The sequence below is a fragment of the Micromys minutus genome (assembly GCF_963924665.1).
Source record: "Micromys minutus genome assembly, chromosome: 1".
In the NCBI taxonomy this organism is placed as follows: domain Eukaryota; kingdom Metazoa; phylum Chordata; class Mammalia; order Rodentia; family Muridae; genus Micromys; species Micromys minutus.
In genome coordinates, this window is record NC_137969.1 from 227,589,006 (window position 1) to 227,608,171 (window position 19,166).

Here is a 19,166-nt window from a genome sequence, read left to right on the forward strand (position 1 = left end):
CTGTTGCTGCTGTCACAATCTGTCACAAACTTCAATCAGTTGAGGTTGTAATCAGTGACGTGCAAATCCTTTTGGTTAAATAAAGTAACACACCTGTGATTTCATGGACTGGGGCATGGACAGTTTGAGAGTCATTATTCTATCACAATTGGAAGTAGGAGAAGGTGAGACTCTAGGGGGTGTCACCTGGGAAGGATATCCTTTCCTTGTCTTTCTTTGCTTCTATTTCTCCTTCCTTCTTCTCTCTTGTCTCTTCCTTCCTTTCCTTTAGGAAGTGACCCTGAGGATGGAAATCAACCACTGGCTGATGAAAAAGGAGCAATGGGGTAGAGATCTCTAATGACCCATCCAGCCCCCTCCAGACTTTGTTTACCAAATACACATCAATCTTGTTTAATCCACTACTATTTTTTTCTGTCGTTTTGCATGTGTAGAAGAACATTCAGATGGACCTAATCACAACTACTCAAAACTACATACAACTTTATTCTTAATAAACTCCAAGTCTGAAGCTCTAGTCAGCTACTCTATGTAAGGTGGGCTAGTCATCGATATGGTTATCACAACTACTTCAAAAATGTTTAGAAAACAAGCTACCGGTTTTGTCTTATATTGATCAGAACCAGCCTCACCCAGACCCTCACAATCCATCTGCTTTCTACCACTGTCTCAGAGCTTGATCTGATTCCACCATGACACCATAGAAGAATCAAGCCAGACAGAATGGGCTCCTGATAAATCAAGATCTGGTCTCAATTAGTGCAAAACGAAACTGTATGTTGGCTTCCATCCTTTTCATACATGTAAACAGTGATGATTTGCAATGAGTGTGCTGGCCAAAGCACCTATGTTCAGACATGGCCCTAAGCAATAACCAAGTGCACCGTCCCCAGGGAAAACCAGCAGTTATCAGCAGCACCAAAGTGTGGGGTGTTAATTTGGGCTAACATTATCTATTCAGTCATCATGAGTTATAGATGTGATGAAATGCAAAATGGCCTTGGTAGAGGGATGATATGAGGAGTCAGGGCTGCCTCTCCTTAAAGACACCCCCATCACCGTCGTGGAGAGACAACGGAGCAGAATGAACAGCAGACTTGGCCACGATGTGTTTTGTGGCAGCCAGTGAACTCTGTCATTACAGCAGCTGTCCTCACCAGGCCTCCTCTTCCCTTCTCACCCCTACTCATTATTTGGATCCTGGGGTATTTCCTTTATTAGCTCTAGCAATTTCTTGAATTATTCACTGTAGTCATCTAATCCAGCAACCAGCAGCTGGGGCAGGAGTGGCACTGAGGAAACGGGGCAGGAGGAAAAAACTTGAAATAATTTTTAGATTGACTTCATCCCCTGCCTAGTTCCAGGGCTGCCCCTTCTGGGATTATTCCTCATGTGTTCCCTGAACCAAAGGCATTTGTCTTGTGATCTATAGTCATCAGTGTGAACAGAGGATTGGTCATAAGTCTTAACAGTACATTAAAATCTAGAGCTTAAACTTTCTTCTCTGCCTAAATGAACATGTCCACTGTGAAGCAGTGGCCACCGTGCAGTGAGTCACCACAGGCCATCGGCCCAGTTGCCAAGGTGCTTCAGGGATCCTGCTGTGGTTTAATTACAGAAATGTCAGGAAGCAAATCTGAAGCTGTTTTAAGTCAGAAGGAAGCACAGAAATCCTTGGCTGTCTGTTCAGCTTGGTCATGGTGCTGCAGTATCAGATGCTGCCAATGGTGGGAAGCATGGGTTTTCCCCTGAACCAAGACAGGAACAAGGAAAGGAGGGCAGAGATGGCAGGGGTGATCAGAGAGGGCCTGGCAGATGCTTCTATTGTTTTTCTCACTTCTGTTCGTCACCATCATGGTCACAGCTTAAGCCACAGAAGGTGGATGGATGGATGCTGGGGACCCTTCCAGGAGGTGGAAGGTTTCCAAACTGAGAATGGATAGTTTGGGCTCCCTTACCATCTGTGCTGCCTATAAAACATGGGCTTCCCTCCAAGGCCCCTCCCCTCTTCTGCATTTTTCTCCTGACCCCCAAAGGTGACTTTGCCCAGACTCATTTCTTAGGAACTTAAGGTTCATTCTAACACAGCAGACGTTCCTGACCAGTACCTGCAGCCTTCTCTCTCCCTGAAAATCCAGACTTGTATGTCCAGTGACCCCCAAGACCCCTCCATACAAAAGGCCACCATAGATCTCAGGGTTACATAGACATCCCTCAACCCAGGCTTCCTCCCCAACTGACAGGCCACTTTCACTGAGCTCAGGCCCCCTGTACATTCTGTTAGTTAAGTTAGGATGCTGGAGTCACTGGGATTCCTTTCTAAGCACACAGGAAGCCCCCTTCAGTGCAGAGGACCAGAAGCTTGGCTTCCAATGAGGCTGCACATCACTGAATGCAGCCTTACTTCCCCTAGCTTCTCTATACTTCACTTCTGCAGGACACCCCCATACCGCTCCCTCCTACCCCAAGCATTTAACTTTTCTTTTTTATTTTATTAGATACTCTGTATTTGCATTTGAAATGTTATCCCTTCCCCCCTCAACAATGTACCCCTACCCCTTCCCCCTCCATTTGCAGTCACAAAGGTGCACTGGCTCCTAATCACCCTCTTCACACCATTGCCTTGGCATACCGCTACATTGGGAAAATATTCCCTCGCTGAACCAAAGGCCTCTTCTCACATTGATGCCACACAATGCTATCCTCTGCTACTATTGCAACTGGATCAATATGTCTCTCTATGTGTGCTCAAAGGTTGGTGTTTTACTCCATGGGAGATTTAGAGGGTTTGTTTGGTTGATAATGCTGTTCTTCTTATGAGGTTGCAACCCCTTTCGGCTCCTTCAGTTCTTTCTTTAGCACCTTCATTGGGGTCCCCGTGTTCAGTCCTATGATTAGCCGCAAGCATGCTCAGCTGTATCTATATGCCTCTGACAGAGTCCCTGAGGAGGCATCTCTATCTCGTTCCTGCCAGTAAGTACTTTTTGGCATCAGCTATAGTGCTTAGATTGGGTGGCTGCATATGTGGTGGTTCCCCAGGTGAGGCAGCCTCTGAATGATCTTTTCTTCAATCCCTGTTCCTCTATTTGACCTTGGATTTCCTCCCATGAGCCTTTTATTCTCCCTTCTAAGAAAGACTGAAGCATCTCCATTTTGGCCTTCCTCCTTTTTAAGCTTCATAACATCTGTGAATTGTTTCTTGGGAATTCAGAGCTTTCTGGGGCTAGTATCCACTTATCAGTGACTGCATACTCTGTGTTTTCTTTTGTGACTGGGTTACCTCACTCAGGATGATATTCTCTAGTTTCATCCATTTGCCTATGAATTTCATGAAGTCACTGTTTCTAATAGCTAAGCAGTACTTCATTGTGCAAATGTACCACAATTTCTGTATCTATTCCTCTGTTGAAGGACATTTGGGTTCTTTCCAGCTTCTTGATATTATAAATAAAGCTGCTATAAACATGGTGGAGCATGTGTCCTTGTTATATGTTGGCTCATCTTTGGGGTATATGCCCAGGAGTGGAATAGCTGGGTTTTCAGGTAGGACTCTGTCTAATTTTCTGAGGAACCACCAGACTGATTTCCAGAGTGGTTGTGCCAGCTTACTATCCAACCAACAGAGGAAGAATGTTCCTCTTTCTCCACATTCTCACAAGCATCTGCTTGTCACATGAGTTTTTGATCTTAGCCATTCTAACTGGTGTGAGGTAGAATCTCAGGGTTGTTTTGATTTGCATTTCCCTGATGACTAGGGATGTTGAGCATTTCCTTGGGTGTTTCTCAAAAATTCTTTGTTTAGGTCTATACCCTATTTTTAAATAGGATTATTTGATTCTCTAGAGTTTAACTTCTTGAGTTCTTTGTATATATTGGATACCTGCTCTCTATCAGATGTAGGATTGGTAAAGATCTTTTCACAATCTGTTGGCTGCTGTTTTGTCTTCTTGACAGTGCCCTTAGCCTTACAAAAGTTTTGCAATTTCATGAGGTCCCATTTGTTGATTCTTGATCTTAGAGCATAAGCTCTTGGTGTTCTGTTCAGGAAAATTTCCCCTGTGCCCATGTATTCTAAGCTCTTCCCCACTTTCTCTTCTAATAGTTTCAGTGTACCTGGTTTTATGTGAAGGTCTTTGGTCCACTCGCACTTGAGTGTTGTACAAGGAGATATGAAAGGATCAATTTTCATTCTTCTGCATGCTGAGTGCCAATTGGACCAACACCATTTGTTGAAGAGGCTGTCCTTTTTCCATTGAATGTTTTTAGCTCCTTTGTCAAAGATCAAGTGACCATAGGTGTGTGGGTTCATTTCTGGATCCTCAGTTCTGTTCCATTGATCTACCTGCCTATCTCTGTACCAGTACTATGCAGTTTTTAACACAATTGCCTTGTAATATAGCTTGAAGTCAGTAATGGCGATTCCCGCAGATGTTTTCTTGTTGAGGATGGATTTTTCTATTCTAGGTCTTTTGTTATTCCAGATAAAATTGCACATTGCTCTTTCCAAGTCTATGAAGAATTGAGTTAGAATTTTGATGGGGATTGCATTGAATCTGTAGATTGCTTTTGGCAAGATGGCCATTTTTACAATGTTGATCCTTCCAATCCATGATCATGGGAAATCTCTTCATCTTCTGAGATCTTCGTCAATTTCCTTCTTCATAGTCTTGAAGTTCTTGTCATACAGATTTTTCGCTTGCTTGGTTAGGGTCACCCCAAGGTATTTTATTGTCTTTGTGACTATTGTGAAAGGTGACAATTCTCTAATTTCTTTCTCATCCTGTTTATCCTTTGAATAGAGGAAGGCAGTTGATTTGTTTGAGTCAATTTTATATCCAACCACTTTGGTGAAGTTGTTTATAAGCTATAAATGTTCTCTGGTTAAAATTTTGGGGGTCACTTAAGTATACTATCATACCATCTGCAAATAGTGATATTTTGACTTCTTCCTTTCCAATTTGTATTCCTTTGACTTCCTTTTGTTGTCTAATTGCTCTGGCCAGGACTTCCAGTACTGTATTGAATAGGGCATTTGACTTTTCTAGCTCACTAGAAAATCCTCTTCACTGGTCTTCTGCCTCTTCTCCTGGCTTAACAGTGTTCTTGGAGCAGCTGGAAAGTGATTCTTTGAGACTGAATGAGCCTCTCCCACTTCGAGCTCTGCAGAGATGCCTTCAGTTCTAAAACCCCAGCTGCCTTCAACTGAAGCAGCTATGTCCTTGTGGTTCTTGGGTTAGTCCTGGGTCTCCAGGCTCCATTTACCCAACCCAGCGTGCCTCCCAGCCTCTGAGTAGACCAAGCTTGTCATTATGCTAGAGTGTCATTCCTCCCTCTGTCTAGTCACAGTCACACTGCACTCGGGCCTATGTAAATGTCATCTCCCTCACCATCCAACTCTCAGGAGCCCACCTGTTACTCTCTTCCCACCACCCCATTTTAGCTTCCTTGCTGTGCTCTCTTGAGCTCTCTCTCTCCTAACAGATGCAAAGTGTCAGTCTGCTAGTCAGTGACTAGGACTGGAGAGCAACCGTCTGTTATGTGGAACCTCTATACTCTTAACAAGTAAAACTCCTTAGAAAACCACTTTACACATCAGTCTAGTCTGGGTGGCAAATGCCTCCTCCCCTCTTCTGAGCTGGACTGTCTCCATTAGTCTCTCTAAGATGATGCCAGAAGACAAGAACCCAAGAACTGGAATTCATAGTTGCTTTTCTAGGTGGTCCCAGTCTAATGAGAATCCTTTAGCTCCTGCCTGGTCACCTTCCCTCACAGAGATCACACTCTCTGGGTGTCACTCTTCCCCCCCCCTCCCTTGCCACCATATTTCCCCCTCCTGTCTCCAGCTGAAGCTCAGCCAGATTTTATTCCTCACTGTTTCACGTGTGGGCCCAGCTATGAGGTTCAGAGGCCCCGGCCAGCATTGCCTGATGATACTTTCTACAAAGCATTCCTGTTTGTGAGAACTGGAACTTATCTCTTGTCCTCTCTCACCCACCTTCCTGCCTCGTCTCTAAGACCACTTTTATTTTTCAACAATGGTTTATTTATTCCATTACAGAGTTAGGTAGGCTTCGGATTACAAAACTAAGGTCATTATAGTTTTGAAGGATTAGAAGATCTTCAAGAAAGCAGTCCCAACTTAACTGAAGTAAACACAGGGTTGGTGTCTACCAAGGAAAGTCATGATCCTCTAATTCAAAAAGATCATGGGATACACTTTCTTAGTCACTGAGAGAGGCGTTTTCTTTCTTGATGAGCTAATACTATTTCTTTTTCATAGCTCTTTTCCCTTCTCCTTTCCTTGGCTCCCCTTTCCACGGAGCTTCTTTAGACGTCTTTGCTCATCCTTAATGTCCTGATGCTTATCTCTGTAAAAGTCAAGAAAACGAAGGTGCCCATACGTGCAAAATACATGTTGTGATTTGGATACAAGTTCTAAGTCTCTTTCTTCTTGGTCAAAGGTTGCTCACTGAACAGGTTAACCACTCCATGGACTTTGAATCAGTAGACCTGACCACTTCTCCAAAGATTCAACCACTCAGACAAGACATGCACAGCGCATGTTCTGAAAGCGAAGACATTTCTTCGGCAGTAAGGAGCAAGATTTCCGTGCCTGACCTCACTTGCTCAAAACTACTTCTTAACTACAGAGAGCTCAAACCACCCAGCAAGTGGAAAGGAAAACCATGCTGGGCATTTGGGGAAATGACTAACTTGCTCAAACTGGCTTCCTCACTCCCTCAATGCTCACCCCCCCCCCATTCTTACAGGAATGGAGAAGCAGATAACTTCTAAGCCATGCACTGGGAACAGTTCATCCCCGAGTGCCAGTGAGAACTGATCTATACATCTAGATAGCAGATTAAAAAAAAACATCTTCCCTGCAACTTCATCCTCAGCCTGAACTGATTTTTGCTGTTATTAAGGATTCGAGTCATGGGGACCTATTGCAGAGGTACTGAGTTATGTGTGTGTGCTGAGTACTATATGTGTGGGGGGGGGTATGCCTGAGTGTGTGTGAATGTGTGTGCGAGGCATGTGCTAACAAGAGAGGTGTGGTTGCTAACAAGAAGATTCGTGGGAGTCTCAGGTGCAGCTAGGGAGGGAGGCTGAACTCTCAGGGTGAGAGTGGGAGACTGGAAAGGTGAGACCCCACCTCTCTTCTCCCTGCTAGCCCCATGTTAGGAGACTGAAAAGCTGCCCTAGAAAGGACTGTGCCATTGAGAAAGCCTCTACAAACTCCCTGGGCTTCCAATGACTTGATGGACTTTTCTCCCATGTTCTCTAAAACTGGCCTTCACTCTGGACCAAAACATCTGAAGAAGAAGCAGCATTTGGAGTCTGGGGAAGCAGGAGTAGGGATGGGGTGTGTGCAGTGCAGCTGAGAGAAACCTGGAAAATTCTGTCTGATCCAAAGCCAAATTTATTTCAAAAGTTTCTAAATGACACTTGAGTCAGCAACTCCAGTGACAGCTTTCAGAGACAAACATTCTAACACAATATAACCCAAAGACAATGATTTGACACTCAATCCTGAGGAACAACAATGGAACGTATTACGTCTTTGTATTCTGTCATTATAGCTGTATGTTTTTGTAAGAGCAGAAAATATTATGTGTACAATAACAAAAAATGCAATACAATATAGTCTTGGGTCTGATCTGAGGCTCTCGGACCTTCGCTGGTTTTGTGTGGCGTGAAGGTATGCCCAGGGTGAAACATGTATGTTGTATGTTCAAGACAAAGGCTGCATGGGTAAGCACTGACTGAAACACCCAAGAGTTACGACATGTTGCTCTTTAAGTCATGTTTGTCCATTGCCCATTCAGAAACAATTCAATTTCTCATGACTGTCCACCCTGCCTTTCTTTCTCATTATTTCCTGTTGGTCTTAACTGAGTCACTTGTGATTGGATCAGCTGAAACTAGAACTTGTCATGTCTGTGGCCTCATGGCACCCCAGAAGGACTCCCGTGATAACCCTTGCAATGTCCCAATGCACTCATGCCTTTAGGACAGAGCCCTGGAATGTTCTTCATTGCCAGTGTGGTTGGGGGAGGGGCATAGCCTGGTGAGAGGGGGGCATAGCATAGAGAGCCTCTAGCATCCTTAACAGCTAAATGAATGCAAACAGTCTGATGGGCAATAGTAGTCCTGGGAGCGACATTGAAATCACTGTTTGCAAAACATTGGCTGTCTGGTAGGAGGAACAAGACCCACCTTTTCTGGGCTCTACTCTCATATCTACCTCTCAGACAGAAGCTGAAACTTGGAACCAACAGGCAGATCTCTAAGGGCCACAGAGCTGGAGGGGACAGCAATCCAGATCCCCATCCACTGACCCCTTTGATGGCTACAGGGAGAGAGCTAAGGGTTTGGCTGTAGTAGGGTTGGAGGAGATTGCTCAAGGTCCTTTAAAAAGTTTTTCACAGTAACCGGAAACGGATCTGAGAGTTCATCCTACGCTGGAAGAGAATGTGCTGAGCTGACCAGGGGGAAGGGCAGGCTCATCTGTGAGAAAGAGACAGAACCCGAGGGCCATGCCTACAGAAGAGCCTGGAGCCTTAGCACTTGTTGGGGAAGGCTACTAGCTCTGTTGTTCTTCACGGTGAGGCTGTGGCTCATTCTCATCCGAATGGCATTGAGTAACTGCTGCTTAGAGACTGGACCCTCTCCGAGACCTCCTCAGGAAGACCTCAGCCTCCTAGAGCAATTTAAATGTAAAATGTACATGAATCACTTTCCTGATTTAAATTTGCACAAGCAGGGTGACCGGTAGGCCACAGGAAGGGAGCGGTCCCAAGCTTAACCATCACTAGATCATTATCCAGGACCAGGTACCCTCCTAGCCTTCCCAGCAAAGCTCCCCCCCCCCCCGGAGAACACCAATGAAGCTTTCTGATGAGGGCGCCTGGACACCGGGCATTAGATGAGTTCTTTCTCGGAGCACCAACCCTGCTTATTTGTTTTCCTTCCTGCCTGTTAATGGAAGACACTCAGCAGCAGCAGCAGCCACCCTAGGGAACAGTGGCTCCTCCCACCACAGCCATGTGCCTTCATTTCCCTACGCGGAGGCCTAATCAATGTAGCCATATCCAGCCTTCCCTTTAATAAGCTGATTGTGGAGCTAAATCCCCGCACGCTCTCAGCTTCACCCTGGATGCGTTTGATTGACAAAACTAATCTCTCCTCCCACCCCCACGTCTGCCGCTGCCCGCATCCACTTGCAAATCATGCACTCAGCTGCTGACAATTAGATATAAGACTTGGGATTCGGGAGCAGGAGGGTTATGAGGTTATGAATCAATTGTGGGGCCTCTGGTGAGCTAACCAACCAGGGAAGCCTGTCTCGAGCACCTCACCGCAGCCCTCAGCACCTCCTGGCTGATTTATGAGTTGGTAATAACCTCGCCTGCTCTCCTGCCCCTGTTATTTTTCATAATACATGGGGAAGCTTTAAATTTCCGAGTCCAAGCTGGCTGGGCGGGGATGTGGGCAAAAGCGCCTGCCCAGGGCTTCCCCGTGGTCTATTGTCTTGGATGTTATGTAATCACTGGGTCCTTGAGAGTTATGGTTGTCCCAGGCTCCTTTAGGCCAGGAAGCAGCTCACAGGACCCCAGAGAGATGGTCCTAACAGACCCTGCATATGGTAGAAAGTTTGCAGATCAAGGGTCTAAAATTCTAATTCTTGTGTCTGAGTTAAGTTCCTCCAACAGGATCCAAACTAAGTTTAAGGACTGGAGGGTTTCCTGTGAGGAGCGTAAGAAGGTAACACTCACTGCAAACCGGAAGTAATCAGTGCAGACTGGAAGTGAGCGGAAAAGAGGAGACCGACCGGTTGGGGACAGACAGTATGTGGAGGCCCAAGGGTGGAGGCCTGTCATCCCCTCTTGACCTTCATGCTCCTCTCAGTCCTCTATGATGTGACAGCCAGCACTGATAAAAAGATGGCTTTGAATTGCTGCATGGCCCTTTATAAAATGATTAATCTCTCAAGTTCATCTTAGAAGATGCGGTGCTTTTAGAGAAACCCCTGAGAATAGATGAGAAATCCTAAGGATTTCATCCAAAGCAGCATCCCAAAGGCGCCCGTCTGCGACCTGGTGATGGCTGGTGCTTATGCTTTTCTCTCCTTGCTCCTGTTTCCTTCCTTCTTTCCCCTCCCCCTCCCCACCTCTACCCATCCCTCCCTCTGCTTCCATCCTCCTTCCTCTCTTCCCTTCTCTCTCTCTCTCCTTCTCTTTCTTTCTCCAGCCCTTGGGCTGAAGTTTAAATAACCCACCAAAGACAAAATGGTTAATGGAACTTGTGATGAATACATGCCTAAGGGTGACTATGTGCTATACTGTGCATATTTGACTGCAACTATAAATGAATACGTGCTTATTAAATCCCAGCTCTGTGCCAGGTGTCCACCACGTGCCAGCAAAACTGAATCCCTGTGCGTAGGCACTGATGCTAATCGAATGCTAAGAGTTAAACTGCATCTCCCCCCCGCCCAGAACTTCAGAATGTGATTTTATTCGGAAACACAGCCACTATGGGTACAACTAGTTAAATCTGGAAATTAGGGTGAGCCTTGAGGCATCATGATTTCTCTTATAGAAAGAGAATCTTGGGAAGAGCGTGTGCCAGAGGAATAGCACATGGATATGATGCACAAATCAGGGTGTTGCATGTACATAGATGCCGAATTCTGCCAGGAGACCAGAGGAGAGAACAAAGGCAGCACTTCCTTGATGCCCTCGTGAGAATCAACTTGTTCTGTGTCCTTGAACTTGAGAACCCTGCCTCCAGAACAATGAGAAAGTGAGCTGTTGTGGTTCGGGCCACCCGGTCCATGGGACTGTGCTAAGGCAGCATTAAGATGCTAATACAGAAGAGGAAACAGATGCTGACCAAGCAATCCCATGAGGGCTAGCTATTCTTGGCCAAGAGAAGTGCTGCAAAAGGGAGAGCCTCTTTGTCTCCCAGCAGATGCCAAGTGACCTTGCCAAGACTTGGAAGTAATGAAGGCTTTCTGAGGTAGCGCAGGGTGTGCAGGAATCAGGTGCAATAGAAGCTGGGGGTGGGAGGGTGGATCCTGACTATCCCTGGGGAACCACATGTGCAGGGGTTCTGAGCTGAGATGACAGCATGGTGTGTTCTGTGAATGGAAAGGTGACCCTGCTAACAGAAGAGAGGAAGAGAAGGGAGAGGAGGATTTGGAACGGTCACTAGAGCATCCAAACCAGAGCTGAGCTGGAATCTATCAGATTCAGAGGCTTATTCTAGGTGAGGGTAACAGTCTTGCTATCTGGTCCTCCTTTCTACAAAATATTTATCCAGGAGCTGGAGAGATGATGCTCCAGTGGTTAAGAAGAACCTGGTTTCAATTCCCAGCACCCATACGGTAGATCACAACCATCTGTAACTGCAGTTTGGGAGTTTTGACCTTTGTATGTGGTACAAAGACATACATGCAGGCAAAACACCCATACCCATAAAGTAAGAAGATGAAAATTATTTAAAAAAAAAAGGCTGAGTAGGGATAGTGCATGCCTTTAATGCCAGCACTCGACAGGCAGAGGCAGGCAGGTCTCTGTGAGTTCAAAGCCAGCCTGGTCTACAGAGTGAGTTCCAGGACAGGGATGTCACACAGACAAATCCTGTCTTAAAACACACACACACACACACACACACACACACACACACACACATACATACATATATATACATATACTTACACACATATACCCACACACACATATACATACACTTTACACACATATATATACACACACATATACATACACTTACACACATACAGACACACACACACACACATACACACACACACACACCAGAAGTAAGCCTTACCTTGTCACATTCCTGTTGCTTGTCTTCTGTCACATGCCCTTTCTTTCCCCTTTGTCTGCAAGCCGACTCCTTCCCAGAGGCATCAAGACACTCTGATGTTCCCTAAGACCTCAAATGAGAAAGCTATTAGCACAAAAACTCAAATTATTATGGCCTCCCTCAGCCTGGCAGATGATGTCAGTGAGATTCTTGGACTTAATGAGGTCCCTGGAACACAAACTGAATGGCCACCATGCATCCTGCTGATCTGTACTTACTCTGCAGTGACCGAGCTGTTTCTACTCGGCAGCTCATGTGCTCTCGAGGCAGCTGTGGCAGTCCTGCCATTATTGTCCCCTTTCCCTGTGATGAAATGAAGGCATGGAGCAGTCCATGGTCTGTGAAGACCCAGGTCATCACAGGAAAACCAAGAGGCAAGCTTTGTGAAGAGGGCTTCCTATAGGTGGGTGGCAGGTTCATTAGTAACATCTAAAGAAACGGAGAGTGAGGTGGAAGGTTCTAGAATTTATAGGTGACATAGTATGGGCCGGAGACAAGTCCAGCTTTATCATGGCTGTGTCTTTTTGCTTCATACGCTTGCTAAGTGACTATTAAGTCTTTCCTCAGTGCGTGGGTGACCAAGTGAATGACACTGAGCTTTTCCTCACACTATTCCTCATGCCTGGGTTTCCTCCCCACTGCCAACTTGCCACAAAACCCAGTTTAACATCTCTTCTTCATTTAATCTTTCTCTTCTGATGCTACATTTTTGTTTTGTAAAGTGAAGACATAGATAAAGGCCTACCACGGTAGAGATGCCCTTCTTAGCCTATCCATCTGATTCATGGAGATAAAAACATCACTCCATGAAATTATTATAGCACTTTTGTACAGTTCTAAAACCCAGGCCACAGGATGCATCCAAGGAATATTTAGTAAGATTTAAATGAATGGGTTTTCAAAAGTGGAGCAAGAAGGTGAGCTGACCGAAAACAAAAGATTTTATCTTAATGGTTGGTAATAGCAACCAACACTAAATTGATTCCTCTGCTTCAGGAAAATGTTCAATACAGGAATATCCGTTTCTCAGACACTGTTCTTAAACACCACTGGAGATGTTCACAGGGAAGAAATTTGGCATGAGAATGCCGGGGATCTAGCTCCACGTCTAACAAATACTAATGTGTAGCCTTGAGCTTCTCCGGGCCGCATCTCTTAAATGGATACGTAATGAAAATACTTTGCATAATTATTAACAACATCATGTATGATAACAGGAATAAATGCCCTCTGTACAATGGAGACTTGGGAAAGTCACTGCCCCTTCACAAGTGTTGGCACTCACCTGGGAGGTGGGGTGAGCATCCCTGTTGCAGGTGCAGAGACCCCAAGTAGGTACATGCAAACATCATCGGATGAAACCCAGCCTTGAAGGACGTGTAGAATGAACTCGCTCCTGGCAGAGTCATTTCCTCAGGATCCTAAAATCACCTCCTCAAAAGAAATGGTGAGGATGGGAATAATTGTACCAATGGCTTCCACGGTCAGAGCCACAGTACACAGTCTGCCAGGTTTCCAGGAGCTTGACATCAGAAGATGGCTGCTGTTCATGCAATTGGTCTTGATTATCTTGCATGGATTGCAACTGATTCAACACTTGGGGGTGGGAGAAATGGGGAAAGTGGCTCATGCTAAGAGCTTCTTGGGTTATCGTGTTTGAGTGGAAGTGTCCTAATCAAATTCCCTAAAACATGTGAAGACACAATTTAGGACTTTATATGGTTTTATGCTATTACCCTTTAAACCAGAAACAGAGCCCCTTAAACACCAGAACCTCACTCAGATCTAGTTTGTGTTTACTTGGAGTTCACGCAGCATGGAAACTGAGCGTGAGAGGTCCCTGAGTCGTATTCTACTGAGTTCATAAACAGACACAAATAAGGAATTGGGGTTGCCCCTCCTGATGCAGGGCTTCAGTGGACATTCCTGTACTGTCCACTGAAGTCCACTTGTAGTTCCAAGGACAACAGATGGCCAGAGTGTGTGGCAAGTTCAAAGGCAGTGATCATGACTGAGACGCCTCTACTGCCCATCAAGGCAAACCTGAGTCTGGAACTGCAGTGCGGTTTGTAGAATGCTCACCTAGCATCCTTGCAGCCCCAAGTTTGACCCCTAGCACTGCATAAACTGGATGTGACAGCAGCAGTAATCCCAGCCCCGAAGAGGTTAGTTTTCCTGGCTACAGAGTCAGTTACAGACCACCCTGGGCTACAGGAGACCCCATCTCAAAACAAATATCAACAACAAAGTTCTAGCCCAGAGACTCCAGAGACTCCTGTTTTTGTTCACCAATAGCTGCTTTTCTAAAACTGGAGAAGTTACTCAGAGTCCCTCAGACTTCACCTCTACTTTGGTCTGTGAAGCCATTTGTTTGTTGAGACAGAGTTTCTCTGTGTAGCCCTGGCTGTCCCAGAACCCATTCTGTAGAAAAGGCTGGCCTAGAACTCAGAGATTTGCCTGCCTCTGCCCCTGCTGGGATTAAAGGTGTGCACTACCACACTTGGCAAGAGGCCGATTCTTGTCTCTCCATCATTGGAAATAATTAAAAAAAATATTTCTTTGCAAAGCATACAGAATGCTCTGTGAGCTTAATATAGTTCAGAAATGAAGTAATGCATTGATGCCTCTCCTTAGCCCAAGCTAATCGAAAGTTAACAGCTTAAATTATTTCCAGAACCATTCTTTGTCATGTCTGTATGCCCTTATGTATGTGTGTAACTGATAAAATAGGAATTTTCTGCTGTAAAGAATATCATTTTGCCTTATGTATTCTCGTTGATGTGTTTTTTTCCTACTCAGAATAGTAGTCGTAGTTCGGTAAATATCTATTTCATGAATGAGCCATGGTTTATTGACTTTCTTGTTAGAGGAATTTTATACTGATCTTAAATGCTCATTCAATGAATATGTTTATATATAAAAGATATTATAGAAAGGTCTACTACAGCTGGTAATAAACATATACTTACATACAGGGACAAAGCACACATGTAATACAAGGTTCTTGTGTACTCTCTGGTATAATTCATGGATATTCCTGTATTGTGAGTTAATAAATCACTTTGGGCTGTCATGCAAGCATTAGAACATGAGCTCAGATCCCTGGGACCCATTTAAAGCTGGGTATGACCGTGAGCCCACAATTCCTGTACTGGGAAAACAGACACAGGTTGATTCCTATAGCTCACCGGACAGGTAGACAGACAGACAGACAGACAGACAGCTTAGGTGAATAGATGAGCCCCAGATTCAATAAGAAACCTTATCTCTTCCAGGCAATGGTGGTACGCTCCTTTAATGCCAGTACTCTGGAGGCAGAAGCAGACAGAACTCCAAGTTCAAGGTCACCCTGGTATACAGCGTGAGTTCCAGGACAGCCAGGGTTACACAGAGAAATTCTGTCTCAGAGAGAGAGACAGAGAGACAGAGAGACAGAGAGCGAGAGAGAGAGAGAGAGAGAGAGAGAGAGAGAGAGAGAGAGAGAGAGAGAGAGAGAGAGGCCCTATCTCAGAATGAGATGGAGAGAGTAGCTGAAGGTGGCATGGGCATTCTCTGACACACAAATGCATGTGTAAATACTTGAACGTACACACACGTACATAACACATAGAGGAGAAAGAGAGATGCAATTAGCCTCAGAAAGACAGCTTCCAGGTCAGTGTCTTGGGCTCTAGGGAGTAAAGCTGTTGTGTGTGTTTTACCATGTCGAGTTATCAGTCTGTGCTTCCGTGTAGGACATCTTACTAAGTAAGGTGATGTCTTAGATTCAACAGTGAAAACAAAAGGCGGCAGTTGTCTTCCGATGGAACAAAATGAATCTTCTTCAAATTCTTTTGGAAGGAGGAAGAAAAAGATGGTCACTGGGATTGGTGGAGAGAGAGGAAAGATTAAAAACAAAAAACAAAACAAAACCAAAAAAGCGAGAAAGCAAATGCTTGCTCCCATTGCTGTGTGTTCCCAGCTGGCTATAACATTACTAGCTGGAGCAATTTTATAATATTATGACATATTGCCTTCCCTGCTTGTCTTGTGGGTCTGACCCACAGTGGTTGGCTTCCAGCCCCAAAGCTGGGGTAGACCACTTGTAGATCAGTCCCCAAAAGCAGAAAATAGCACTCCCACCAGAGAGGTGGGGGCCCATCGGAAGCATCCTCCACCATGCTTGCTGCCACAGAATGGTGCCCACGGTGTGAGAGACACACTGTAACAGCACCGCAGATAAAGAGAGCCAGGAAGAGCAGCTTAACAATCCCACCTGGCAACCACCAACACCGCGATACCATGACACAAACCCCAGCTCTGTGGTCCCCAAAGTGCTAGTGGGAGAAGAAAAGTGCTTTAGCTCAGTGAGGGTGACCAGGGCATGGTAAAACCAGAAACTGAGTGCCAAAGGGGGTAGAGATCCAGACAATGGCTCTGGGGGGCTGGGGGTGTCAGTGGGTGGGGTAGCAAGGAAGGAGTTTCAATGAATACTAATTAGTGACATGGATATTAATGATGGCAGTAATTAACAGGGGAAAGGAAGGGCTGTCATTGTCCCAGGGTGAGCAATCAATCTTGGCAGGTGATAAATAATGGCTGAGCAAGCTCAGCGGAAAGATAATCCGCAGGCCCTGGGGAGAGTGGGAGTGATACTGGAAGCCTCGCAGTTTCCAGGCAACCCACAGAAAAGAACTATTTTTCTTTGAGGGGGAAAAAAAAAAGAACAGGTTAGTGTCTCTCCCCCACCCCCAACTTGGGATTACAGTTCTTAGTTGATGTCTGTTTTGTTCTGCATTTCCTAGAACAAATGACAGAACTTCTGTGGTTTGGGGGAAACGAGCATGCGCACACACTCGCACACACGGCCATGGAAGTGAACTCCCTCTCAAAGGATGTGAACGGAGCAGAGTGGTTTTACATCCAGTTTCAGCTCATAGATGTGGTCCGGAAGCACGGGTGGGAAGCTTCCAAGTCTTGCTTTTGAGGCTGATGTGTGAGGAAATGGAACTGTGAATGAAGGCTGACCCTGGGCAAAGCCTAGGAGGACAAGGGTAGGGCCCTGGCAGCCCCGAGGCACTGCCATGGAGCCACAGAGACAGACAGATAACAAATGTCTAGTCAATGGTCAAATGTCTGAAAAATTTGATTCCCAGGGCAAGGATGTCTCGGTAAATCCCTCTGTTGGATCTCATTCATCTGGCTGGGAAGCTAGCCAGGCGATTAGCCTGCTAATCTACCCTCCTCTGTCCCTTTTTCCCCCAACACACTGCCTCCCTTTCCCCCAATACGCACACACGCACACACACAAGCTTTAGACCTGCTCTCAACTCAGATCTGGAAATATTCCTTTCAGCCTATTTTCCATCAAATATACCACAAGATGAAGTCTCGTTTGGAGGTCTGCGCCAGTGTGAAATGAAATCTTTGGGTGACATGCTGGGTAGATCAGATATTTTGAATCTTGCAGATAATTGGCCTCCTGCACTTCTGTTATGTAGCTCAAGGCCTGGGTCCTAAAACCCTGACTATGGATGAAGTGAGGACTGACACAGAGACATAAGTACCTAAAAGCTGGCTTGGGTGGGGCGAGTGTACTCTGATGGAGCTGCACTGAAGAACCTGGTGACCCAGATTTTCTGTGTGTTTGTTATGTGCAGCCTTGGGAGCAGTGATAGCCAGTCTTGGTAAGAGATCTCTGTAAGGTATGTCTTCATCCATGAACACCTAGGAAAGGAAGAGGCAGTGTGCTTTTGTGCACACTGATCAATTGCTTGAACCTAGACTGCCCCCTCTCCACAAAGAAAGCTTTGCTGTGCTTCTGAGCCTCATCAGGGGGGGGGGGGTTCTGCCAGCTCTACATGGTTGAGCTGCTGAGGACCCTGACATTTCTATGTCCGTATCAACAATATACACTCACTCAGGAATTCCTCTGCTCCCTGCACACTCCTATGTGAGCTAAGCTGCTCTTGGGTCATAGGTTCTAGGTGCATCTAGTAAAGGGGAGTTTGTTCAGAGACTGTGGCCCACGGCAAGAAACTCTAGGCCAAGCCATGGAATGAGTCCAGGTCTGTCACACTGGGAATAATGACACTGGTGATTTATCCAAGGACTGGCCAAATTCTGACAGGATGGTCTCAGAATAACGAAGTCTGGGTTCAGATTCACTGTTGTATCATCAGAAGACAAAACCAACAGAAAGAATTTCTGCTCAATCGTAATTATCTTAAAACATGCTGGCTGGCAGGGAGGTCATGAGTTCCTAAGAACTGGGATTATTCCAAACACAGACAATGCCTCTCATGAGGACCCCAAAGAGTCTTTTCTTTTCATGGTGAGATCCATGGCCCCGTCCATGCTGTGTGTCTGCTTTATTCATTTTCCTAGATGGCTAAGAAAGGGGTCTGGAGGTGTGGATGGCCCACCCAGAGTTTTCATGGGTCAGATCAGGAAGTGGTATAGAATTAATACAGTGCAGTCCACAGCCTACTTCGAGGGATAGGGGTTGGATATGTAAGATAGCTAAGGCACGGAGGAAAAGGGAGAAGCGATAAGACCCCAGAAGTGTCTTCTACAGACCCAGAGGATGGTTATTACCATGGGAAATGTCAGTATTGTCCGGCTCTTGGGCTACATGCTGCTGGGCTTAGGACTCTGGTGAAGACATTACTTCTGCTGCCAATGACACCTTCAACTGAAATTGCTTTGTCATTGCAGGTACTGACATTGTGCAGTGGCTTATGAAGAACCTTTCCATTGAGGACCCAGGTACTTGACCCTTGACTTTGCCTTTACCTCCCTGGATGTTGGTACAGATGCTATGACCGACTTCTCCAGAAGGCCCCAATACAGTCTTGAAAAGAAGGCTTATCACTGTGGAGTCCAGTATGTGGGATCATTGTATCTGTAGATAGAAGTCATTTATTTTCTCCACTGAATGTCTCTCATCATGTGAAAACCATCCTTTGAGGAAATGAGCTACTATTCAGAATGCCAAAGAGCTCGACACAATAGCGTGTGAAATGAGATGAATTCTCGTTAGCCGTAGCAATTAAAGATAAGTTGTAGCCCTGTCACTGAAAAGCCTTCTAGAAGCAGCTCTTAAAATTAGATTGCCTGATCCACAATTAAGATGTTTAATTATTTGCTAAAACCCCTTCTGTTTTCCGCTCCTGCAAGAAGTGAGAAAGTAGTATTTTTTTCAACTCTAATTGAGCATTTCACAAAGCCTACCAAAAAAAAAAAAAAATCACAAAACCCTGACCAATGAGACGGTTTTCACAGCTGCC

The 19,166-nt window shown here is 45.5% G+C and overlaps 2 protein-coding genes across 11 annotated transcripts in view; one reads left to right on the plus strand and one right to left on the minus strand.

Moving 5' to 3' along the window:
- Nucleotides 1-19,166, plus strand: part of RGS6 (regulator of G protein signaling 6) — a gene marked incomplete at both ends in the record, with an annotated part of 483,564 nt that overhangs the window by 361,815 nt on the left and 102,583 nt on the right. For all 10 annotated transcript variants that reach the window (XM_080908046.1, XM_080908049.1, XM_080908051.1 and 7 more), the window contains one exon: nt 18,595-18,645. In XM_080908046.1, coding sequence (XP_080764172.1) covers nt 18,595-18,645 — 51 coding nt within the window. The remainder of the gene's footprint in view (nt 1-18,594; nt 18,646-19,166) is intronic.
- On the minus strand, nt 6,165-6,581 carry MRPS33 (mitochondrial ribosomal protein S33; the record flags this gene model as incomplete). The annotated part of the gene is given in 6 exon segments (XM_080924107.1): nt 6,165-6,310; nt 6,313-6,390; nt 6,393-6,435; nt 6,439-6,488; nt 6,491-6,530; nt 6,534-6,581. Coding segments are annotated over 6 exon segments (306 nt in total). The 3' UTR covers nt 6,165-6,263.